The following is a 24,204-nucleotide window of genomic DNA, read 5'->3' as shown; positions in this document are numbered from 1 at the left end:
AGGCATGGCCGGTCAACCCGCCCATCATCGGTCACTCTACGACTAAGAGACGCATACCTAGGGATTATTCAAAGCACCCGCCTGATGTTTCGAACAGTATGGCCCGCTTATTTCCTGGTAGCAGAGTCTGACCATAACAGCCTGTTGACCAATTACCGGAGAGAACTGCTTATACAGGAACGTGAGGGTCTCCTTAAGCCAATGGGGAAATATTGAGCCACGGTTGAGATTAATGCACAGAAGTTACGAATCGAGAAATCTAGATCATTGTCCATGGAGCGAAGAGTCTCAGATTATGTTGTTGCAGCATGGAAGAGATCAATTTTGGCGAAACTCCGCGCTTGACTTCTCACTTTCGTCTCGGATCCTCCATGTAAACTCGTAAGTCTTGCATGCATCTTCGTATGAGGACAGGATTTCAGCCGAGGCAGTCGGGACGCCCTGTTTAGTGCTGTCCATACCGTTTGCAGCTTCCTGGCAAGGAACAGCTCCGAGGGACCCTAACAGGCCTGCAAACTCCGAATAGAACGGATCGTCATTGAGAAAGGTGAACGACTCTTCTTGCTCCGAGGCTGGGGTCCTGTTAAGAAAGCATTTGACGTTAGCAGGTCCTTCAAATTCATAGATCTCGTATGGAGCTATGGCTCTGACGTGAGCCTCACGCTAAATGCCAGTCCATTCAGTCTTGTTCATGGCAACTTACCTAACGTAAAGTGTTGGGGTGCTGTAGAGATCAACCAGGCGAAGCTGGAAGCCGTCTCCGGCAACGACGATCTCGTTAGAGTATCGAATACCGTGCAGTGCGACTATATGCATAAGTGATCCCACTGCACCACCTTGGTATTTCCTGCCTTCAGTTAGCCAGCTGTCGCTCGAAAATCCTATTCTCCTTTTGGGGCATACCAAAATGCTGCTGTTACGCGAGGAATGCGCTCCTCAACAGGTATTTGGGACTCGTCCACAAGCATGCTCGATAACTTCCCAGCCGGCTCATAGTGTTCCAACGCGCAAGCCCTGACCGTGTCGAGATCAACCTCTCCACCAAGATATCGACAGAGATCGCAGAAATGGGTTGCTTGCTCAACAATAGGTCCGCACTGTTTTGCCTTGTCCCACCAGTCCGTCTTTCGCACTTTGGAGTAAGCCATGCTGTATCGAGCGTTAACAGCCATAACCTTTATGTTGTTGTCGCGTATAATAGACATCGCTTTCTGCACGACCTTGAGGTATCGAAGCATATAGCCGACCGCAATCTTGTTGCCTGACTGCTGAACTAGTTTGGCGACTGGCCAGACTTGGACGGGTCGCGCCGTTGATACCGGCTTTTCAACGAACAGCCCCGGTGCGGGCCCGAAAGCAGAGACGACTTGGACTTCCAGGTCGCGACCAGGCTGTGTGGTTCCTCGAAAATGAGGAGGAGTGGCTAACAAAATGAGATCTGGCAGGGTTGCTGTGTCAATCAACTGCTCCTGGGCCTCTCTCAAGGTCATAAAGTGCTTTGTTTTCGCGTAGCAGGCCGCCGCTGCGGACCCGGACTTCTGAAGGAGGACCTGTTTGACACGTTCCACTGAAGGATCGACGATTCCAACGACCTCGAGCTGTGCACCCAGGTATGTCTCGATCCGTAGCGAATGGTTCCAAAGAACATTGTCATTGCCGAAAGTGATGTTTCCCTATATCCAGAAAAAAATCTCAGTCCTGAAGTCTGATATCGAAAGACCTTGCGTACTGCTCCAATGTAGAGAACATGGAATTTCTTGGTGGCCTCTGACATGCTGGGCTTTTTTGGGAGGAATGCGTGTAAATTTCAAAGCCTCTTGTTTCTTTCGCGATATCAAATTCAACGAGGACTCTTGGATGTGGCACTTTTAAAAGCGGACAGCAGTTCAAAACTCGGTGGCGTACGCCCAACGACGCCGGAAAAGTTCGGAGCCGGTCAATGGAAACTCTCACAGCCGGGCATTCGACCGCCCTTCCAACTTAGCCAAGTCCGAACATGTTCGATGCAGACTCAAATCATTGCTACACAACGAAGGTTCTTTCAACACTAGTTTACGATTCCCTCTCCTCTTCATAGCTGGTGAACCATTTGCTCAAGGCTGTGGAAGGTAGTGGAGATCCAGACTGAGGGCCCGGAGTAACCATTCCAACTTCCAAAGCTTTGCAACTCGCCCTTCCCTACTTTTCTTCCTCGAATGAGTACAGCGTCTTCTTCGGGACGTCTTGTCGGAGGATATATCTCCTGAAATTGCTAGGTATGGCGCGGATATGCTATTCTCTTTGTCAGCAATGGAAGCTAAGACAATAAATGAAGGTGCTTCTTACGAAGGCCGCGTGAGTAGCCATTGGCATGTCGAAAACCACGTCTAACTCTTCTGTAATGAGGCGTCAAGCGTCAGTGTCGCCATGGAATTAAAGGCACGCTATTTCGGATCAGTAAAGAAGGTGGGGGATCCAAACGTACCCAAGGACAAGGCCTTCGTCTCGGGAAGAAAGAGATAAATCGCCACGGTCAGAAGCGCGTTCCAGCCTGCATACCAGAAAAATGCTCCAGGTGGGGTGAACTTGTCCAAGATGGATGGAAAGGTCAAACCAACAATCGAGTTGAAGCCCCAACAGACGAAGACTGCAAAGCTCATTCCAACGTCTCGGACAGCCAGTGGAAAGGCCTCGGCAGAGTAGACGAACGGTACAGGTCCCTCTCCCGGACTGTAGGCGATTACGTAGAGGTAGACCCCCACGGCGACAACGGCCATCTTCGTCGTTGAATCGGTAGCATAGAATCCCCCAGCAGCCATCAATAGGAAGATCGTCATTAGCGGAAAGGTGCAGAGCAGGAGTTTCCGGCGTCCAAAAGTGTCAATGGTCCTCACTGCGGGGAATGCAAAGATGAAGTTCAGCATTCCAAACCCCCATGATGCAAGAAGAGCGTGTGATGGACTGGCGCCAGCCTGCGAGAAGATATTCGTAGAGTAGTAGGACATAACGTTAATGCCGCAGTACTGCTGCGCAAACATTACCAGGCTGGACCCGATGACAGCGTTGCGATTCCTGCGAATTGTAAACAGCTGTATAATGGGGACGTTCTTTTGGTGGGCTTGATATTTGGATTCTTCTTCGAGGAGAACATGAATGTAGTAAAGGTCCCGAGCGGCTTGAATATCCGAGCCGCGAAGCGCCTGGAGGCTCTTGAAGGCCTCCCGATAGCGGCCTTTGAGCATGAGCCACCTTGGCGACTCAGGGTTGGTGTAAACAACTGCCATAACGACAAGCGCTGGGAGTCCGGCGATGCCGAGCATAAGACGCCAGTTCAGTCCAACAATGCCACTGCGGTCAGGGACATGGTAGAATGCGATGTTGCAGGCAGTTCCGAGCATAATTCCGAAGCTACCGAGAGTGAGATAACCTTCGTGGATCGTGACGAGGGAAAAGGGACCTACGCTACCCAGATCTGCCAGCACATTGTCAGAGCACCTCTGATCCTGGCAGGAGCACACTCGGCCGCATAGACGCTCAATGTTGCGCTTTTCGGGCCCAGGCCAATTCCAAGAAAGATCCGTGCTATCATGAGATGCCACTAGAGTAAGGCGTTAGTTGAGTTCCACATATTCCTCGAGGATGACAGTCATACCCATGTATTTGTGCACGCGGACCAGATGCAGGCAGCGAAGCAGAAGAAGGCAGTCACAAACATGACACCTCGTCTTCCCCATCGGCGATTGAGCGGAGCGGTGAGCCACACACTGAACACGGTGCAGCAGAAGTATGGAGCGCTATTGACAAGGCCCAGGATCCAGGTTTGTCGCCCAGGCCCGTCAATACCAAATTGCTTGGGGAAAAAGATATTTGCACCGTTAATAGAAACCAAATCCATGCCGTTCACAGCAGCTGCAATGCTGCAGAGTATGATCAACCGATAGAGCGCGGAGGGGTGATGCCATTCTATGGGCCTGTCAGCGATATGCTCCATCCAACACCCAAACGCTCACACTCACTGTGCTCTGCTTCTCGCTGCAAGATATTCCGCTCTTCCGCGGTTAGAGCTTCGAGGTTGTTGAAGGCTGCGCCAGAAGACAGTCAAAAACTGTGCCATCTTGGTCAAGACTTTGGTGACAAACCGCCATGATGTTGAGCAAGCAGGGCTCCTTTCTGCAGTGCCTGTGTATACTCTTCCAAACCATGCTGAGCGGCGAAAGTAGTGGCATTGGTCTGCAATCTACTGAGTATTGTCATATAAAGGTTGTATATGGTATACACTCACCACGACCTGGTCGATTGCCTGGCTCTGAAGAGGGTTCACCAAGTGAACCTCGCCAACGGTCTCTTCGTGCTCCAAGACCACCTCTTGACGTTTGAGAGGGGCATCCTGCATTTTGTCAATATTCATGGCGATTTCTTTGCTGTCTCCCAATTGAGATATGTATGTCTAACGTGAAGAGATTCTCCGCCTGTCCATTCGCTGAGTCGCCTCGTCTACTTATACCCGAGGTGCCAGTCAAGGACTGCTGGAGAACTGTGTCCCATGGGGCCCCGGCTTTTGGAAAAGGACAAGCAGATGCTGGACCAGCCGATGTCTCGCGGCAGAGACACCGGAAAACACAAGACCGGGTCCGGGAGGGTCTCTATAATCCGGCCATGTTGGTTTACCGGGCCAAGCCTTGCGGGGGAAACCCAACCTCCAAACAATATCATGTTGTCCGAATGGGGGTTTTATTCCATCGGCCCTGCGTCTTTTATTCCACCCTTGACCAGTAGCTTACTGAACATCGCTGAACAGGGACAAAGAGCAACATCACTATCTTTCAGCAGTATGGAACAGAATATTCGGTCAGCGCAAAATGTGCCAGAAATGCCTCTGGATCTAGCCCCTCGGCGCAGGCTCAAAGCATGCCGGACTTGCCGGCGACAAAAAATGAGGTGCACAGGAAGTCCGGAGTCTCCCTGTCCTCGCTGCACCAATGCAGGGCTGCCATGCATTTTCGAAGATAGGAAGGCAGCGGCGCCCGGCATCGTAAGCGGGGCTCAGAAAAGAAAGCATGTCCAACGTCCTCCACCAAATCTAGCTGGGTTACGCTAACCTCGTCGGTTTTGTTAGACTGGTGGAACTGGAAGGCGAAATCCAGCAATTGAGAGAAGAGCTGAAGTCTGTCTCCAGAATTGCAAAGGAAAGCCAGGTCGATCATTCGCATTCTCTGCGAACTCCAGTTTCGTCTAACCAGCCCGCCGATGAGCCCAGCTTGGACCAGAATGAAACCACTCGGCCTCTCATCTCACCATCTTCGACTCCTACGCAGAGCCAGCAGCAAGAGGATCCAACAGATATTTCTCGCCCCTGTCAACTCGGCAACAACGAAGGAGGACCTAATCCGTCTACTCCAGCATTCAGGGCCCCTCTTCATGTCCGGGACGATGACCACACCATGCGAGGGCGAGTGGGTGCGGGGAGATCTGCTTCTCGCAATCAAGCTCCTTCCAGGGCAGAATCCGAGGCTGACTACATGCATTATCACCATTTGAATGCCCCTGTTACCGCCGTTCAATCCATGGAATCAACGTCTCCTCATTCAGATGTCGCTCTTCGGTCTGTGAGCCACGACGCTAGCGGCATCCAGCGTGGTCAAGCCTGGCCAGAATCAATGGGAATGTTGGCACCTCCTTCTGATGAAACATCCGACATAGTGTCAGAACTATTCAAGGATGAAAGCCAGGCACGATTTCTCTTCGCATCGTAAGCATTCTGTGCTCCTCCGTCAAGGTGTCCACATTAATTTTGTTTTCTCAACCCAGCTATTTTGAAGGCGGTAACCCATATATTCCAATGTTTGACCCCATAGTAGATACTTTCGACTCTCTACGAACTCGTTCGCCTTTTTGCCTCATCGCCATTTTATCCATTGCTCTGAAACAGACATCCCATATCCTACACGGAGCTTCTACAGACCTGCAAACAAAAGTACGAGAGGCTTGTCTGCAAGAAGCGCGCCGTTGGGTATTCGACAGCATCTTCGAGCATCCAACGCTTGAGACCGTGCAGGCAATGATACTGCTTGCAGCAAATGCAGAGAAAAGCTGGCTTGCCATTGGCCACGCTCACCAAATGGCGCTGGAATTGGGCTTGGATTGTGCACTTCATGAGTTGGTCGGTGAGGACCCCTTGACAACCGAAAGACGGAACTTCCACATTGGCAGCCGCAAGGCCCGTACGTGGTGCATCTTATATCACATCGAGCGTGAGCTTGCAGTTGGCACCGCAAGGAAACCACGCATTCGCGAACTCGACAAAGCCTTATTGAGGCCCTATTTGGACCTTCCTGTCTCATACCCAAGCGACATGAGGTTTATATCTACGATTGAGATTGTTCAGCTCCGCAGTAAGTCGCGGCGTGTTCTCTCGGTGAGATATTTGACATGTCCTCCCAGGTGATATCCAATCTAGAGTCGAAAGTGCCACGTCGGTGTCCACCATTTCTCAGAGTGTGCTGCAAGAGTTCGAACAGAAGGCTCAAGAATGGTTCCAATACTGGGACACCCGATTCAAAGGTATTTCTCGTTCCCGCCGCAACATTGGACACAAAGACTGTTTAGATCTGCTCCGTTCGCCCTATCTGGGGGGGCTGGAGGAATACGCTGACCGGATTTAGCATACAACGTAGACGAAGACTCACTTAATCGAATCAGCTTACTCACTCAAAAGAACTATTCAAGAATCACCATCTGCTGCACAATTCTCGGTCGATTACACAAGAACGCGAATACACCATGTCTGGCGGTTATGGAGGAAGTTGTCCGCCGGACAGCCGAGACCATATCAGACCAGCTCGACGTCGTATCTCGTTCCAAGTCCTACAGGTGGCACTTCCGCTGGGCGCCAACATATTCTGCCTTGATGCTTACATTCTCACGTCAGTAATCTCCAAGACCACTTGTTTCATTTGCCTCGGAAAAGTTGCTGACGGCTCTGCAGTGGTCTTAGCCCTCCAACTCGCAAACAGGTGGCCGGGCCATCTGGACAAGGCTCAGACGGAGAGGCAGGTCAGGTCTGTCCTTGGCTTATTGGAGATGCACCCTTACCAAAGCCTTGTGCTTCAGGTTCGGAGAATGCTTGAGAGATCGGCGGAGGAGCGGTTGCCATGGCAGCAAAGACTTGCCACTTGGCCAGTCGAGGAGCCGAAACGCGGCGCGTCGATGCAAAGTGGCAGACAACATAATCCTCCCCTTGAGATGCAGGCACCCGTTAACTCAAGCGAAGACGGCGGTGCCATACAGCACACTGAATGCATAGACTCTTCGAATCCCGAACTCGAAAACCTGGATTGGCTTTCCGGGGGTTCAATTTTTGGGAACTGGACCCTGCTTGAGTTGGGGAATTCAATGTCATACGATATGTCCATGTTCGGGGGGAATGGAGCAATATGAAGGAAGCGAAGTTGACCTAGGAGCATACGTCGTACTATATAACAAGTATGAGAAGTTGGTTAACTCCCAAAAAAGTACACAAGCCGAGAAAAGTAAATTGTGAATAGGAAGTATCTCTCTCACCTCTCTCACCTCTCTCCCTTACTCTAAATACTTTTTCATAATGAAAGGGTTGCTGAAGTGCACCAGCCCTCTTCCGCGGGAAAGGAACGAGAGCCACGATGCCCTGCGGGATAACTAGGAGTATTTGGATAGAGGAGTCGCTCCCTTGTCCACTATGATACTCTGAGGCCTCGTCTATCCTATCACACCGCACCGATACTATCCTGTAATGTTTCCGCTTGGAGTAACACCCGCGGCACAGTTGAGGCGGGAAGAGTCAGATGGACCCGGTCTTGTCGGAGAAGGGAACACCTTCCTTATCACCCAGACCCTTGTGCTGCCCCCGGAGCCGGCGATACCGCCCATCTCAGGGGCTAGCCTTGTCGGTATTCTCTGACTCCCTCTCATGGCGATTATACCGGATCCGGCTGAAAGTTGATTGCTATTCCGAATGGACATGGACGGGATATAAGAAAAGATGCTATTATATACAATATCTCCCTATTCTGCTCTACTCTACTGTACTCCACTCTACTCTACTGTACTCTACTCTACTCAACTCAACTCAACTCTACTCTGCTCTGCTCTGCTCTGCTCTGCTCTGCTCTGCGTAGCCCAAGATATACGGATCTTGTCAAGGCGAGCCATTTCTCTGGACCTCGTATCGATTCTGCCTGCCGTTTCGTGATGTCTACGCTTGAGCAATTGCGGAAATATACTACGATAGTATGTGACACGGGCGACTTCGAAACGATCAGCCAGTACTCGCCGCAAGATGGCACGACCAATCCCTCGCATATCCTGAACGCGGTCAAGCTGCAAAAGTACACCCACACGATACCCGCCGCAGCGGCCTACGGCATCTCCCAAGCACCAGACCTCGAAGGCCGGGTCCAGCACGCCATGCTGCACCTGATGGTGTCCTTTGGCGCGGAGATCCTCCAGCGCCTCCCGGGCCGCGTGTCCACCGAGGTCGACGCGGCGTACTCGTTCGACCGCGACAGGACCGTCGCCGCCGCGCGGGACATGGTCCGCCTGTACGAGACACGCGGCGTCGGCCGGCAGCGGGTGCTGATCAAGATCGCGTCCACGTGGGAAGGGCTGCAGGCGTGCCGGGTGCTCGAGCGCGAGGGCATCCACTGCAACATGACGGTGCTGTTCTCGATGGTCCAGGCGAAGCTTGCCGCCGAGGCCGGGGCGTCGGTGATCTCGCCCTTCGTGGGGCGCACCATGGACTGGTTTCAGAAGTATTTCCCGGGTAAAGACTACACCGGGCCCAAAGACCCGGGCGTCCAGCTGGTGTCGGACATCTTCCGGTACTACAAGGCGTCGGGAGTCAAGACCGAGATCATGGCAGCCAGTCTGCGCAGTATTGACGAGTGCGTCCATCTCGCGGGCGTCGATCTCATGACCATCCACGTCACGGTGCTCGAGGAGCTGAAGAATGCAGACTACGAGGTCAAACCTCGTCTACTTGCTAAGAATAGTCAGTCACTCATCGTTCGCATTGTGACTTGTGCGGGCCGTCAAACTGACCTTTTCTCTTTAGATCATCTTGATCCTCACAAGGCGTCTTCTGGATATCTGCAAGACGAAGCGAGGTTCAGACTCGACCTTTTCATGGATGCGATGGCGACGGAAAAGATCAATGAAAGCCTACGCATCTTCTTCCGTGACGGCGAGGAGCTGAAGAAGCTGCTCCGCGACGCGATTATCTCGCAGACGAGCGGTCAGTCGAACGGCCACCATGCCAGCGATTGAGGATGGGTCATGAGAAAGTTGATAGAAAGTTAGTCCTGGGACTGTAGTATCTGAGAGATCATAGATGATATACCTGCTCTGTGACGGTCCACATAAGGAAAATTCTACGAGAAGGCTACCTAGATCACCGACCGAAAACCATCTTTGTTTTGCCGTGTGCAGCATAGCCCTGAAGGGTGAGCGAAGCCCATTCACGCGAGAAGTCTAGTCCTGCCTGGCCAACGGCAAGCTCAGGTACAACAACTGCACATGTTGCTGGGAGGCATGCGTGTCTGTCTCTCTGAACCCCCTGACGCTGCAGTCCGAGTGATAGTCGCCTTGTATGCCATCGCCTGGTCAAAGTACATGGACGTCACCACTCGCTCAAGCGGGATCCGGTACAACCTGGCCATCGTCTCGGCCGACAGCAGTCCCATGCTTTTCACCTTCTCATAGACCCGCTGACTTGGGAACATAACGTCAAAGGTCAGTTGGTATGGCCCGGCGTTTTTGCTGCGGACCACCGTCGCCACGTCGCCGAGGTAACACGTCCCCAGCACCGGTTCCGGGGTGAGATAGTACCTTTTCGCCGGATCCCCCACCAGGGCTTTGAGCTTACTGGCGCCCGCCGTTGTTCCTCGTGACGGCAAAGACTTGAATGGAATTGCTGCTGGAGTAGGCATCCTCGGGTCAGTTACACCAGTTTGATATGGTTGGGGAACTTGGGGACATCACCACCGATCTTTTCTTCCTTCTACTCTGTTAGAAACGGCATACGACACTCACCTGAACCAGACACTTCCTTCCTGACAAACGAATTATATCCCTCAACGGTGTATACGCGGACAGGGAATGATTCGAGCGGATCTGTCTTGTGCATAAGGTGATAAACGCAGAATTCGGGGGACGGGCCCATGGGTACCTCAGACGGGGTGAACGGCCAGGCAAAGGTGCCCCCCGTGGCGACCTGGCCGGGATACGCAGCATGGGTAAAGTAGAACTTGACCATGCTGGCGACCTGGTTGGCCTGATCTTGCGTCTCCGCCCGGACCTGTCCTGCGATGCCCACTTCCTTGGGTAGGCGGTCGTCCGGCTCTAGATGACCCATCACACCGTTGACCCTATAGGTGTGAATCTTTAGATCCCAGGGAAAGTCGGGAAACTTCTCCCTTGCGGCATCCTTGAATCCACCCAATCCAGGGGTCGAGTTGGGAGATTAGTATCGGGTCGCGCAAGGCTCCGATGAAGATTGTGTGGAAGCCGCCATTCCGCGCGCCCTCGAGCTTGACGGTGTACTCTCCTTCTGGTTCGGGGGCAAACTTGGCCCCCGAGATACGTACGCACTGTCCGCTCATCGATCTGCTCGTACTGAGTCTCGTCCAGCAGCGTGGCACCGCCGGGGCCCAGTAGTACGTCTGGACGAGTGTGTTCGTAGAGGAAATGGGCTGCGACCGATATAGGCGTAACTTTAGACCCCGGGTCGAGGGTCAAGACATCAAAGTTGTCCTGCCATGGCTGATCGGGACTTTGGCTTGCAGCAGAAGCCGCCGCACTCGAGGACTTTGCCCATGGCATAGTTAACGCCTGTTATTATTACAGTGGAGGTTGAGAAAGGTTAGCCAAGAGAAGGTGATTTCACGCCCAGGTTACCCTTCTTTGGGACGTGGGTGATGCTGCCCTATACTCCACCCCACCTGCCGTCTTGGCCAAAATCTATTAAATACCGAGATGACCTTCCTCACCCTCACCTTTACAACTACCCTCACCTTTACAACTACCCTCACCTTTACAACTACCCTCACCTTTACAACTACCCTCACCTTTCCAACCATCACCCTCAGTCTACTCAATGCCACTTCGAAATCCTCTCTAAATAGCATCCTCAAGATGCTGCGTTAAGCTTTCGTCCTTAGACGAAGTAGCATTCTCCTACGAGTTACATATTCTACATAGAATACCTCTCTATTATCCCAAACCCGTACCTTCCAGACAACAACGCGTAAGATACATCACTCAACTTCGATCGTAAATCTATTAACAGGTCTATAGGTTCGCTTTCTGGCGGTGATAAGGACACCGGCTCTACCGCTTGATCTAGCCTACCTCTCGATGACAAGCTCAACTACTTTAACAAAGAGTTAACGGCGACGGAATCAGAAGTGACAAACCTCGTTGGAAGCCTACAGCAGCAGGAGTCAAAAGCAGACTCAAAATTCACACGCCTTGAATTGGAGATGACGAGCCTCAAATCAGAGATGCCACACCTCAACGAGAACCTTACTCTGCAGATGAAGAGTTTCACTGAAACTATCTCTACGCAGATAAGCTGTCAAGGATGTCTTATTGAAGATAGGCAGTACTCAGCGATAGATAGATTCCGTGGTAACAAGTATCCTTTACGTACAGTAACAACAAGACTCAAAGCTCAAGAGAAGAAAGCTTCCCGGGTGCGGGAAGCGTACCTTTTCTCATATAGGCTTGGTAAGCCTAAACGGCTTAGGGTCGTCCGAGGAGTCCCTTTACTCCGCTCTTCCTCCTGAGCTACAGTGGCGCATAGGGATGCTTCTCCCCTGCGAGTCACGTGCTCTTCTGCTCTGTTTGTGACAGGATTCACTTTAGTAGCTTTTAGATTCTTAATACGATGTCCCTGTGTGGGAGGTGAGCGATCCTTAAAAGCGGCGCCGAGTGGGTGAGTGCATCAAATGACAGCGCGTATTCGAGTTTACTAAGAATTTCAATCCCTGAGGCATTATACTTTGGACAGCCTGCGCCCTGCATCCCATACTTCAAAGGTCGCCCCGGGTTGCTACTGTGTACGATGGCCCCCAGTCGAGGACACACCGACCATGGACGCGTTCATCTTGCGCAAACGACGTCGCGCGTCTCTGCCACAGAGCGACCTGGCACCCAAACCTGACCCCATACCACCAACCGGCGAGGAGGACGAGGAATCGACTGATGTCAAACTGGCAATCCTTTCTTCTCTGTACCCAAACACATCTCAGGATGACTTGTTGGAAGTCCTGCTTGGCTGTGACGGCTCCGTGCACGCTGCCACCAAAGCACTCTCGACTGCTGGGCAGGATGCCGGCCCGCCACCGAAGCGACGAATGATCGGTGCCAGTATGCAGACAGGTCTGCCGTACGCGCCAGAGAACAAGAGTCCTTCGAAATCAACAGGGCAACAACCGCTGACTAGGAAGGGCAAAACTCTCCACCTCTACACGCCACAAGACATCGCAAACCACACACCCTGTTCCATCATCCACAATTTCCTGCCCTCCCATCTCGCAAACGCCCTGCTGGAAGAGCTCCTTGCTGAAGTCCCCAGCTACGAATCCATTCAGTTCAAGATCTTCGACAATGTCGTCAAGTCCCCGCACACGGCATGTTTTTACGTCGACAGCTTGGCAGACATCGAGCGACAGAGAAGCGAGTATTATTACAATGGCAATGACCTGAGTGATATCAGGCAGATTTTGCCCGTCATGAAGCAAGTCAGCGGTCTTGTTCGCGATGCTGTTAACAAGGAAATTACTACGCGGATCCGCGACTTCTATCCGGACGGGAAGAAACTGAAATATCAGTCACCTCAGATATGGAAGCCCAACGCCGCCTTCGTCAATTGTTATGATGGTGGCGCGCAACATGTGGGCTATCACTCTGACCAACTCTCCTATCTTGGGCCCCGGGCCATCATAGGGAGCTTGAGTCTCGGAGTTGCAAGGGAGTTTCGCGTCCGGAAAATCGTGCCCAAGGACGACCCTGACCAAAATGACAATTCTGAGAGCATTTCGTCTGCGGCAGACGTGTCGGGCCAAATTGCCATCCATCTCCCACACAACTCTCTCCTTGTGATGCATGCCGAGATGCAGGAGGAGTGGAAGCACAGCATCGCGCCGGCCCTTACGGTCGTGCCTCATCCTGTCGCGGGGAACAAACGCATCAACATCACCTATAGGTGGTATCGAGAAGAATTCCGCCCCAAGCACACGCCAAAGTGCAGATGCGGGGTCCCTTGTGTTTTGAAAACAGTACAGAAACAGAAGGCTAACAGGGGTCGATACATGTGGATGTGTCAGGTTGGCAATAAGCCCAGCGGTGGTGAGGGATGTGGCTGGTTCGAATGGGCGAGATTTACAGATGATGGGGTCCCTGTGGGTTGGAAGGGTGGTACGAAAGGGGAGGAGAGTCGGCTGGAGGAACTGGAGGCCCAACAAACGACGGGCAATGAGGCTGGCTCACAAGCCCACGAGACTTCGAGCTCTGAGGGCGAGTAATAGAATGCATTGGGCATGGCCTTAGAGAACCCACTCCAACGAGACGACGACATGAGAATCAAAATCCTTGCGCCTACGGTGTCGTTTTGGTATCCAACAGTTAGGAAGCGACATGTACCGTACCAGACTTTTTCCATCGCCCATCCTGCTAGGGATCTGTGATGTCAAGTTACCTCATCTCTTCGTGCTTGTACCGCTCTCCTCACTCAATCCTCACACGAGCACGAGGCTGAATCTCAGCCCTGGATTTCCATTTGACTTTCTTCCCTGGCCCCGAAAGCTCAGGTCGTCCGGCACACGTAGCAGAAATATGTGAGCATTGCTTCGCAGGCCGCCTTGTCAGAGCACTCTACGCACGCTCTACACTACGCTGTGGACAGCCGCTACCAGCGACGATATCATAGAGGCAAGGAACAGAATAGAACAGGACATGTTTCATGCAATATTATTTGGCCCTCACAGCCAGGGCGGCCCGCAAACGCCCGTCTCGTAGAGGCTCTGAGCCTCGTCGCTCAGCCCGGAGGCCTCTCTCATATGCTGCCACACAAGGGCAGCCTCGTCCATGCTATCGACACCCGCCGTGTCCTCGCCGTCGCTGTCGCCGTCGCCGCCAGCACCAACGCCACGCCCCGTGGCATTCTATTCCACGCGCCCCTCGCCGCCAGGGCCGGCACCACCCGACTTCCTCGGCGAGAACCTCTTCGCCACCGTTGCCACACGGCGGCAAAGAGTATCTCGGAGCGATGGAGCCTCCGGAGAGGTCTCCAACGCCAGGACCTGTCGGTAATAGGTCTCTAGGACCGCGAGGTCCCAGGTGACCGATTCCGACACGACATGGCCCATCGCATGTCGGAAGTCGTAGATGAGTGCCAGCGCCTGGCCGCCACCTAGATCCAGGTGGTGTTGTCGCTCTGGTCGCTCGACCGAGAGCAGCTTGACCGTGCTCACCCCTGGATCAAGCGCATGGACGATGGCGCCTGCGAGCTCTCCGGCCTCAACAGCGTCCATGGAAGAGGCGGAAGCGAGCGAGCCAACGTGGCAGACGGCCCGCGTCTCTAAAGTCGTATCGTTTGGCAGAAATGCATGTCGATACTTGATGATTGCCTCGATAGAAACGGGTTCGCTCCTCTTGCCGTCCATCTGAAGGCTTGCCAAGAACTGGTCGATCAGGGAAAGAGATGACGACGTTTTGGTGTCTGATCGGAAGGAGCTGGAGAGTTTCGATCTCAGAGTGTTCTCTTTTGTACCGAGCTTGATCAAAAGAGTCCAGTGATCTTTGGCACGTAGCTCCTGGATGCTTTGAACTCCAACCTCAAAAAGCTTGTCGGCAGGACCTTTGACGTAGGTTTGGATTCCCAGATCAATCAAGGAACCTTCATTGTTCTCCATGAGCATGTAGGACCGCTCTTGAGATTGATCGATATGTCCTTGCGTCAAAAGGTTGTTTTGTTTGACCGCAGTGAGGTTGAATGTGACATATGTGGTCGTGACTGACTTTGCACCGGTTTCCAAGACATTGAATGCGAAGGTCTCCACTTTTAGCGCTGCAATAACTGGCAATGGGACAATCGGGATGTTCTGTGAAGGTGGGGGGTGCTGCAGAGGATTGCGACGATAGGTTCCTGCTGGCTGGCTGAAGTTGCCATGGAAATGGTAGGCATCGAGCTGCGGCTGGATAGGATCTCGGTCGACGTGGGGAGCAGTAGTCTCCTCGGGGTACCTTGCGCTAACAGGACTGGGAGGCGGAGCGGACGGGACCGTCAACCCATTGACTAGCGGCCGAGTCTCATACGCAGATGTCGGGAACGAGGTCGTCGCAAGACGATCATTTGAAAGAGAGCCACGGTAGTCCTGGATGTTTTGCAAGGTGGGTGCTTGAACAGCGCGGGGTGTGAGGTGACCGTTGATTGTGGAAACAGCTCGCATGTCCTGGTCATTCAGGACGCCATTCGTATAGACACCGTTGGGAAGGCTTGACGCCATGGTCGAGGAGATTGACGGTCGAACGGCGTTTCGGTTTGGCTGTCTCTTTATTAGATCGCGATTGATCTTTTTTGAGTGTCTTGAGGAATGATCGGTCGAGAAAGAGGCGAAACTGTGCACAGAAGACTGCTGAAAGATGATCAGTTTCAGGCTTCGAGGACGATAACGAGACCTTGAGTCCTGTTGACTACGTACCTCGTCTTCCACGTCGAGGGGAAGTTCCCCCTGAACTGCTAACGGATTTGAGAAATGACCTGAGGACGGTCTGGAGACAGAAGAGCGACTCTGTGAACAAGGAGACTGCGACAGGTTAGCCAAAAATCTTTGTACAAGAGATCACCACAAGCTGTGGGAAGAAGCTCACCCTGACGTCCCTGTTGAAGTTCAATCTCTTCTTCCTGGGTGCTCGAGCAGCAGATTTGCGTGAGGAGAGGAGGGTTGAAAAGGAGACGCAGCTGCGTGACAGCAGACTGTCATCCAAATCCAGATTCAAATCGGGTGCGACAGTCCAACTCTGGTCTTGGCTGGATTCGGATGGAGAGCAGGAGGTGCCGGTACTGGCATTCCTTCTTCCCCAGAGCGAAGACAAGGACCCAGAGATTGACCTGAATGAGTACCTTGTAGTCTTCTGAGCTCCGAACTGTGTTAGGCTACCGGCATCCTCCTCTTTGTCCGTCAATTCTGGATTTATCACTCTGAGAACCCTCGGAGTTGCGTCCATATCGTCAGTGCCCATGCTGTTCAGAGTCTCAAGGATTCACAAGCCACCGACGGGCCAGCAGGAGTTGATTTCCTTCCCTTCTCCGCGGGATTTTGAAGCTGACAACGAGACAGCGCTGTCGTCAAGGTCTCTCCCACACACCCGAGCGCTCTGCAAAGCAGAGACAAATATCCGTGAAGCAAGCAATTGCTTTTTATATACTAAAGGTTTTTCCTAGCGAGAGGAAAGTGAGGAATCCACTGGCCTTTATCTTCTCGACTTTCTGAGGGCAAAGGTAGCGGACGACCTTCTTGTGCGGGCCGACTCAAAGGAAATGGCCAGGCATGCAATGGTTACCTCGAGCCAGGTCCAGGGAATTGAAGAGTTCCGCAGTTCGACTCAGGGATTGGTGAAAACCGTTGCCTGACAGGGTCAGATCTGATAATTTCCTTGGAGAGCAGAGGCAATTCCGCAGGCTAGAGGGCCGAGGTGATGTTCCTGAAAAAGAGTACGCTGAATACCGTGCCGTGTGGAAAGACGGTTCCGTTGTCAACAGGCATGCATCAGTAATATGAAGAAGCCATACATGCTATACTTCATGCGGCCAGTAATCAAACAACCGAAGCAGCAACCATATGTGGTATCGTATGCAGCGTAAGCTGTTGAGGAGAGAGGCGAACGACGGAGCTGCGGACGAGACTGAAGGTCGAGCACCTGCTTGTTCACCAAGGCAAGAGCGTCAACAGGGTCTTGCGCTTTCAAGCAGTGGATGGAGAAGACGCTGTCCCTGATAGATCTTGCAGGAGCATGGTCATCACGAGGCTTGACCGGCCAGACTGAACCTTCTCTTCATTGGCCCACTCGAAATGTTCGCAGATCGCACCATCAGGTAGGCGTGGCAGAGCCAGAGGCCGATATTTCGCCCTTGATTTTGGCGAAGTGCTCATCGCTCAATTTCATGAAGCGTATTTGTCGATCGGCTGCAGCCAGAGTTCTTTGGTGTGGATCCATGCTCGTGGTGTCTATCGCAACAGATCCGGCTCGAGCACCGCCTGTACTACCGAACAGGGTGGCTTCACTGATGCTGGCTTCAATACCGTTCTTGACGCGGGACTCCCAGACCCCATCCCATTTCCACTCTCTGGGTGTTTTCGGAGACGAAGAGGCCGCATCTTTGCCTTCAGCTCCCAGAGTTTGCGGCTCCATCTGCCGCTTCACGAGTCCACGATGTGCACGCCACGCGTACAACGCACTAGGATCTCCAACAGTCTCAAGGGGGAGTCTGTCAAGCAAGTCTTCATCTTCAAACGCGTCTTGAACATGTTGCAATAAGTTCAAAATGATAATCCCACGATCTTTCGATTCCGGTGCAAGCAGAGGAGTCTTGGTTGCTTCTTTAGTGTCAAATTCTGAGGGTTGACGACTCGAGGCACTTGCATCTTCTTGCTTGTTTGTACCAACATCGTCTCCCGGGTTGTCCGGCGAAGTGGGTGCTATGAACCAGTGAGGAAATCCATAGCGCAAACTGAACGCTCCAGGAGGGAGTCGATCCCCATCTGAGGCGCCGAAACCGCCTGAAGCATCGACACTGGTGGCACTAAAGGTGTATGTGGTCAAAGGCACGATCAGAGGATGGAAGACATCGGTCGAGAAGATAATGAGAGGAGGCCGATCGGGATACGTGTCTGGGAAAGAAATATGGAAGCGAAGAATCGCCCCTGCGTATGGTCCTGGACTCATCGTGTCAGCTCCCAGACAACTTCTGGTGATGGCATGAAAAGACTGGTACCTTTCCGGACAAAAATGACAGCGGACCAGAAGCAAGGGTCACCCGGAGTAAGTGAGAGATAAAGCCCGTCGGGACAACGTCCTTTCAGAGCAGAGCTTGAAGGAGTGTCAGCCCATACACTCAGCGTCTCGGCGACTCACTCACAAGTCCAGCACAAGTAGTTGTCGTCGAAATGATGGAAGCAAAGGAACGGACATTGTTGATGATGAGCAAATACGATTTGGAGATTTGAGTTGGAAATGGCGGAGACGAGCTCCTCCATCGTGCCCCACGCCGAGACGCAGACGCCCCTCGAGCCCTAGGTGTGGAAGACGAAGCCTTTCCAGCCGCACGGGTGCTCATCAGCCGCGCGGTGCGGCTAGTGAGGCTCAGCACGTTGTGGTGACACAGACTGTGCCCGCTTCTCTCGCGTCAAAGAGGTTAAGCCTTCGAGAGCATACAGGTGGAAAGAAAAAAGACCTCAGCACCACCATACTTAACGAGGAGGACGACGTGGGTGTCTTGCGATTATTTGGTACTCTAATTCCATACACAGCGTGGAAAGCATATTATCAGCCAGGACATTTGGCGACAGGGGCTTTCCTTCGATTCTGGGCCACGGCATCGATGCCATCGTTGACACCACCAACAATTCCTTCTACGAACCATGATCCAAGATCCACACACGCGCCTCCTACCCGGCCATCCTTGAAGCGAACAATGGCTTGGTGTAACTCTACACCCCGCTCACCAAGAGCCGAAGTCAGGTCAATGCCATTAGCGAGCACTCGTTCAGTGACTTGATGGTCGCGCTCAAACTGGAGAAGTCGGTTCAGGAGGGTCATGATAACCGGCAGGACCAGCAGCAATCCAGCAACAAGCCAACACACAGCGTGGGCAACACCCTGGCGGAGAATATTGGGTGGTCGTTGAGCACGATACTCTGCGAGGGTTTCTGCTGGAGAGATCAGCTGGGGGCCCATGCTCGCCCGCAGATTCTGAAGCTCGAGCGGTGTCAGATTTGCCGGCAAAGCCATGTGCATATATCGCAGAGCATCAATGTGCATGCTCCGCAGGGCGACCGGGTCGCCTCCTTGCTCTGCTTGAGTTTTGGCGTTGACCCATAACCTCACCCCAGTCAGAGCAACATCCCAGTCCACTCCTGATCTCACCTCTAACGGTGGGAGCATTCTCATAGTCAGATCTTGCGAAGGGACGCTCCCTTCAGGGCTGTCCGGTCTTATCGTGGGTGTTGTAGCTCCACTTGAGTTGGTCGTCGATGCAAACTCATAATTGTCTCTCTCTTTGTTGGACTGGGCGCAATATGCTCTCCTGCGCACACCCGTGCCGTGAAGGACAACTGTCCTTGCCGTATGACGAAGGGAGGTTAAGACCGGTATCCTCGAACGGACCACGGAGGGAATCATGGTGTATATGGTCGATCTAGAGAGTTCTTCGCATGGTATGGGTTCCCGTCCTGCTAGGTTCGCATCAGACCGAGGCACAGCGGCCGCCATCCTCGACGCTGTGTCCAGGGAGAAGGGCAGCGGGTTCCCAGGGGTCTCTTTCGTTCTGTGAGCTGAAAAGGAACAGCGATAGGTGATATGTAAGTAGGATTTCATCCGGCTCACGGGTTGAGGATGGGAGTTACGAGCTGGAGTACCGAGCACTCATGTGGAATCTCAATTCGAGGCAGCGAGGGCGGGACGAAGATGATATCCTCCACTATGGCATGTGGACATTTCACATGCACATAATGCGATGCACGACATTGTCACGCATGGTCAGGCCAAAGCCAAGGACGAAGGCGGAAAGGACAAGATAACAAGCAGGCAGGTGGGCTGTATGCGAGAATAAGATTTGTTCTCCAGCGGTTTATCAGCGTCTTTTGTGGTTTTGTTGAGACGGGAGCAGCAGGGGCGTGCTGGTGCCGCCGGGATGGATGGATGGATCCCTGACATGTGAGAGTGGCGGCTGAGGGCAACCCGGCCCTCAGTCTTCTGGCACGTGTGTTATGTACATACTGTATATCCATGCTTCTTATTCTCAGATGCACAGACTGCGTGGAACACACACGTGCAAGAGATGGACTGCCAGACTGTTACACTCCCCTCTGTTCGTTCTGCAGCTCTGATTTTGAGGACATAAGAGGACGGAAAAATTCCAGTTGGCGGTCGCCGGAAGTTCGGAACTGGATTTTCTTTCTCCCGACAAAAGTCCATCCATCACCGTTGACCACCAGCCTTGACAGACACAGGGCGCGGTGGAACACGAGATCCATCAATTTCACTATCCTAACCGATTATTTTTCTACTTCTCATCGTCAGAGACCCTGATGACTGGACCGTGAACCGGTGGCGCGCCATGAAACCCCCCCTTTCCCTCAATTGAGCCCTGCGCCCTCCGCCTGACAATGCACGCCCACGAAACGGCCAATGTGGTTGTCTGTTACATTTGTTGAAATAATCGCCAATGCCCACACAATCTACTTCATCATTTCCCCTCCTCTTCTGGCTTGAACTCCAAGTCAGTTGAATCCCGCGACGTACCCAGATAGCTGGCTCAAATCGCGGTCACTCATGAACGGGCCCTTGCCGCCGACCTGTGTCGGTTGCTGTGGAAGAGGCATCCCTGTGTTCATGTTGATATCCATTCCCATGCCCACTTGGTGATTCACCCCATACGAACCGAACAAAGCATCACCTGGGATACTCGACGAGAACGGCGTTGCAGGCGTCATTGAGACGCCAATTCCGCCCACGCCTGCCATCCCTCCTCCTTGACTGTTGTCGAGTCCCAGATCGAAGTTCAAATCGTCGACCATTCCCAGATCGAGGTTGCTGAAGTCAATGCTGTCAAAGTCAAGCTCCATGCCATTGTCGAATACCCCGGTTGCGGTGGAGTTGGGTACGCTGCCACAGTCCGGTGTCATGGCTGGGAAAGAGCTGGTATCGGTAGACAGAGTCCTGCGCGGTGTCTGGGTAGTCGCCGGCTTCGACTTTAGGCCACCCTTGATCACGTACGGGGCTAGGATGGGCACTTCAGCCAGACTTTGGGTCGGTACCATCGCTTCTGTGACATTCCCGATCCCCTGTTGATACTTGAAAGTATCAAGCCACTGCTGATTGTCCGCGCAGGTCCAATTCCAGGGGTCGTTGTCCTCGTAGATTATCAGGCGTGCTTGATCCTGCAGCTCCTTATCTGACGGGATGTGACCCGCAACCCTCTGTTGCGACACAAATTTGCTCAGTTCCTGCTCTAGTCTACCCCAGCAATTAGAATCGCGAGTCATTTGATCAGGCTCCGTGCTCTCGGCCGAGGTGCCATTGGTCAATCCTCCGTCGGTGTTAGAGGACGGCGTGGCCATCAATCTCGCGACAAAGGGGTCCATCGTGTTCCTCTCGTGGCCGATCAGGTAAGGCGGGATGGCGTTCTCGACCAGTCTTTCGACAAAGGGCTCAAACCCCCATCCGCCACCCCAATTGCTCATATCCGAACCATTCCGGAAATGTGCAGCGAGATGATCAGCTCGCTGTTGCCAAGTGGTGAACTTGGACGGGCAAAAGCCGCAGGCGGATTTGATTTCGTTGGTGGTGCTCTTCCAGGTGTCCATGTGCGATTGCACCTTTGCGTTGTGCATCAATTTCAGGTGCTGGCTAAGGTGATCCTTCCGATAAAAGGTCCGCTCTTGCAGTGTCTTCTCCTGACATGCGGTGAAATTGTGCGATTCCAAATGATCCGCAGACGGATTTGGCTCGCGGCAGAAGACGCAAAGTTGCATTCCCGTCAATGCGTCAGTCATGGTTCCACCGTGGGGACAGCATGTCCACCTCTCGAGAGCAAGATGAAGGGACTTCTCATGTCTCTGCCAGTCATACTTGGCCGGGAAAGAGTCTGTGCAGAACGTGCATTGGAATATCCTGGCAGCTCGGGATTTTGCCTGTTGCGCAGCCGTGCGTTGCGCCACAGGAGCTCGCCGGCGCCGGCGCCGGTCTTGCGAAGATGCAAAAGAACCCTTTGATCGGTTCGACCGCGATGAAGCGAATGTAAGATCGGAATTGCTGGATTCTTTGGTTCCAAAACTGCTTACTGACGGAGCACGGAACATGGAGAAGGACGAATCATCTTCGCTCGACGCCCTCCTCGAGCTGGGCCTCGAGCCTTGAATACCCGGTAGAGACGGGTTACGAACTGGGAGGGGGGTGGAAGTGACGGCACGAGCAATAGCGGTCATCGATGCAGGTTCGTGTTCCGGCGGCGAGGCTTTCCAACGGTCTAGGGGATTGAGATCTGTGACGTCTGGGTTCTCGGCTCTATGGGGGATGTCGATAGCCCCCAGCATCGGTGAGGATGGACCAGAATCCGAAGGCCTGACCTTGCCTCGTCTGCGCGCATTGGCCAGCCAATTCGAGATCTGGCTCCTTTTCAAGCCGGTGACCTGTTTGAGCTCGTCCTTTTCTCGCTCGTTGGGATACGGATGATCAGCATGTTCACCAAGCCACTGTTTCAAGATTTTGACAGCGTCGCGCGGGAAGCGAGCACCAGTCTTGCGGCCTCGTCCTTCTTCCATTGACTTCATGGCCTTTCTCCGTTCGGTCAAAGGTCCTTCCGTAATCTGCTGGTCTTCTGCAATTCCTGGGAAAGTGTTGACAAAGCCCTTGGGGATTTTCGGGTGCACAAAACTGCACTCTCGATACAGGGAGATACAGCAGGTGCAGCCTGCGACCATGGCGCCTCTTGTAGCCAAGAAGCAATCGAGACCCATTCGCGCGCAGAGGTCGCAAGGCTCTTTGGCACGAAACATGGGATAGTCGGCGCTGATGTCGGAAGGATGTGGAATGGCCTCAATTTCGACGTTGTTGATTAGCTTCAGCATGACGGTTTTGGTGGTCGGTGGTCGACTGGTCGGCAGGGCCGCCGTCTTGTCGAAAAAAAGCGATTCATAGCAGTCCGTTGCATCGGTCTCGCAGGCCTCGCCCGCGACCGACGAACACTCGTCAAGGTCCAAGGCGGGGATGGCATGCGAGGCGTCGTCGAAATCGAAGTACTCCATGTTTGTTTGCCTAGAGTCCCCAGGGCCGGGACCGAACAGCAAGTACTTTCGAAGAGATGACAATAGAAAGAGAATGGAGGGGCGAGAAGATGACTCGGCCGTACTTTTTGTGAAATCCTCAGCCTTCTCCTCGGACCAGGATACGAATCTCCGAAGATCGGTGGATAGGGTCGATGACTCCTCAGGCAGGGCCTGGAATGAATGTCAATGGGTACGCTCGAGCCTTGGTTCTGCACGCCCTTCCCACGACATTTGGACGGGGGCGTCTCCATTCTTGCGACTCTTTGGGGAAGTCGGTGCCCACACGACCACTGAGCATTGGCCCTGGGGGGCGTGGTGGACATGTCCGAGTGCGCTAGGTCCAGCAGCATCGTCGTCGGTGGCTGCTTATCCCACTGCAGGGCACCTTCTGGAAGCCCTTCCTAAGCCAATTGTGGGTTTTGACGCCCGTCATCTCAGTGGGATAGCGGGGTCTTTTTCGCGCATTTGTCGAGTCGTCAACGTTTGCCATGGGCCATCATGCGAGCCTGTGCAAGGGTTCGACAGTTGGCACGTTGCATTGGCCCTGGCGTAACTGGAGAATAAGGCTCATCTGCGTATCAGTCCTTGACTGAGGAACGATTCCCCAGTCTCTCTGGTGCCGGCGCTGACAAACCTTTTCTCGTTGCCAGCACTGGGTGAGCACTTCACCACACATGTACTTGCTAATGTCTTGGAAAACGCCGGTGAGTCAGTTGCAGTGCCACTCCGGATATGGCAGGACACGCCGACTGGGGTAGGTATCCGGGGGAGAGATGATCGCTTCCAGTACTTGCCCATCTGATCTCCGACGTTCGGAAGCAGGTACTTCGATGGCACGGCATCTTGAATCAACATCAACAATGCTAGTGCATTCTCAGAAGATATGGCACCTCCCTACTTTTTTTTCTCCAACGAAAGCCCTTCGACTTGAGTCCTCTGAAGATTGAACGGTTGTCGCTTGAACTCTTGACCAATGTTGAACGGCTTACACCTGTGCACAGAAAGAAATGAAGAATCGGGGCTGTGTGTTTATCTGTGTCTGTGTGTCATGAGTATGAATCCTGCCCAGTATGGTGATCGAGGAGGGCAGGTTCGCCTCGCACTGCGAGTGCTGATTTTACACTCACTTCTTGGGAGTTTG

The 24,204-nt window shown here is 53.2% G+C and overlaps 10 protein-coding genes across 10 annotated transcripts; 3 read left to right on the top strand and 7 right to left on the bottom strand.

Moving 5' to 3' along the window:
- Nucleotides 1-318: 318 nt before the first annotated feature.
- AYL99_06589 (hypothetical protein) lies at nt 319-1,774 on the bottom strand (the record flags this gene model as incomplete). Its single annotated transcript, XM_018838098.1, has 4 exons — nt 319-580; nt 704-847; nt 904-1,673; nt 1,730-1,774. 4 exons carry the CDS (start codon nt 1,772-1,774, stop codon nt 319-321), a joined length of 1,221 nt encoding a protein of 406 aa, XP_018692658.1.
- Nucleotides 1,775-2,178: 404 nt separating this feature from the next.
- AYL99_06588 (hypothetical protein) lies at nt 2,179-4,387 on the bottom strand (the record flags this gene model as incomplete). Its single annotated transcript, XM_018838097.1, has 8 exons — nt 2,179-2,271; nt 2,326-2,375; nt 2,465-3,387; nt 3,441-3,577; nt 3,632-3,942; nt 3,996-4,061; nt 4,119-4,209; nt 4,262-4,387. 8 exons carry the CDS (start codon nt 4,385-4,387, stop codon nt 2,179-2,181), a joined length of 1,797 nt encoding a protein of 598 aa, XP_018692657.1.
- Nucleotides 4,388-6,097: 1,710 nt separating this feature from the next.
- Nucleotides 6,098-7,416, top strand: AYL99_06587 (hypothetical protein; the record flags this gene model as incomplete). The annotated part of the gene is made up of 4 exons (XM_018838096.1): nt 6,098-6,371; nt 6,421-6,540; nt 6,642-6,902; nt 6,965-7,416. The coding sequence occupies 4 exons, from the start codon at nt 6,098-6,100 to the stop codon at nt 7,414-7,416; spliced, it is 1,107 nt and encodes a 368-aa protein (XP_018692656.1).
- A 789-nt stretch (nt 7,417-8,205) lies between these two features.
- Nucleotides 8,206-9,279, top strand: AYL99_06586 (hypothetical protein; the record flags this gene model as incomplete). The annotated part of the gene is made up of 2 exons (XM_018838095.1): nt 8,206-9,004; nt 9,068-9,279. The coding sequence occupies 2 exons, from the start codon at nt 8,206-8,208 to the stop codon at nt 9,277-9,279; spliced, it is 1,011 nt and encodes a 336-aa protein (XP_018692655.1).
- Nucleotides 9,280-9,509: 230 nt separating this feature from the next.
- Nucleotides 9,510-10,833, bottom strand: AYL99_06585 (hypothetical protein; the record flags this gene model as incomplete). The annotated part of the gene is made up of 3 exons (XM_018838094.1): nt 9,510-9,928; nt 10,045-10,438; nt 10,603-10,833. 3 exons carry the CDS (start codon nt 10,831-10,833, stop codon nt 9,510-9,512), a joined length of 1,044 nt encoding a protein of 347 aa, XP_018692654.1.
- Nucleotides 10,834-12,104: 1,271 nt separating this feature from the next.
- AYL99_06584 (hypothetical protein) lies at nt 12,105-13,538 on the top strand (the record flags this gene model as incomplete). Its single annotated transcript, XM_018838093.1, has 1 exon — nt 12,105-13,538. The coding sequence occupies one exon, from the start codon at nt 12,105-12,107 to the stop codon at nt 13,536-13,538; it is 1,434 nt and encodes a 477-aa protein (XP_018692653.1).
- Nucleotides 13,539-14,177: 639 nt separating this feature from the next.
- AYL99_06583 (hypothetical protein) lies at nt 14,178-15,521 on the bottom strand (the record flags this gene model as incomplete). Its single annotated transcript, XM_018838092.1, has 1 exon — nt 14,178-15,521. One exon carries the CDS (start codon nt 15,519-15,521, stop codon nt 14,178-14,180), a length of 1,344 nt encoding a protein of 447 aa, XP_018692652.1.
- A 1,585-nt stretch (nt 15,522-17,106) lies between these two features.
- On the bottom strand, nt 17,107-17,961 carry AYL99_06582 (hypothetical protein; the record flags this gene model as incomplete). Its single annotated transcript, XM_018838091.1, has 1 exon — nt 17,107-17,961. One exon carries the CDS (start codon nt 17,959-17,961, stop codon nt 17,107-17,109), a length of 855 nt encoding a protein of 284 aa, XP_018692651.1.
- Nucleotides 17,962-18,561: 600 nt separating this feature from the next.
- Nucleotides 18,562-19,416, bottom strand: AYL99_06581 (hypothetical protein; the record flags this gene model as incomplete). The annotated part of the gene is made up of 1 exon (XM_018838090.1): nt 18,562-19,416. The coding sequence occupies one exon, from the start codon at nt 19,414-19,416 to the stop codon at nt 18,562-18,564; it is 855 nt and encodes a 284-aa protein (XP_018692650.1).
- Nucleotides 19,417-20,516: 1,100 nt separating this feature from the next.
- On the bottom strand, nt 20,517-23,042 carry AYL99_06580 (hypothetical protein; the record flags this gene model as incomplete). The annotated part of the gene is made up of 1 exon (XM_018838089.1): nt 20,517-23,042. One exon carries the CDS (start codon nt 23,040-23,042, stop codon nt 20,517-20,519), a length of 2,526 nt encoding a protein of 841 aa, XP_018692649.1.
- Nucleotides 23,043-24,204: the final 1,162 nt, after the last annotated feature.

The sequence above is a fragment of the Fonsecaea erecta genome (assembly GCF_001651985.1).
Source record: "Fonsecaea erecta strain CBS 125763 chromosome Unknown Scaff5, whole genome shotgun sequence".
NCBI classification, from domain to species: domain Eukaryota; kingdom Fungi; phylum Ascomycota; class Eurotiomycetes; order Chaetothyriales; family Herpotrichiellaceae; genus Fonsecaea; species Fonsecaea erecta.
The sequence above is the reverse complement of the archived record's forward strand: the minus strand, read 5'-3'. Positions and strand labels throughout refer to the sequence as shown.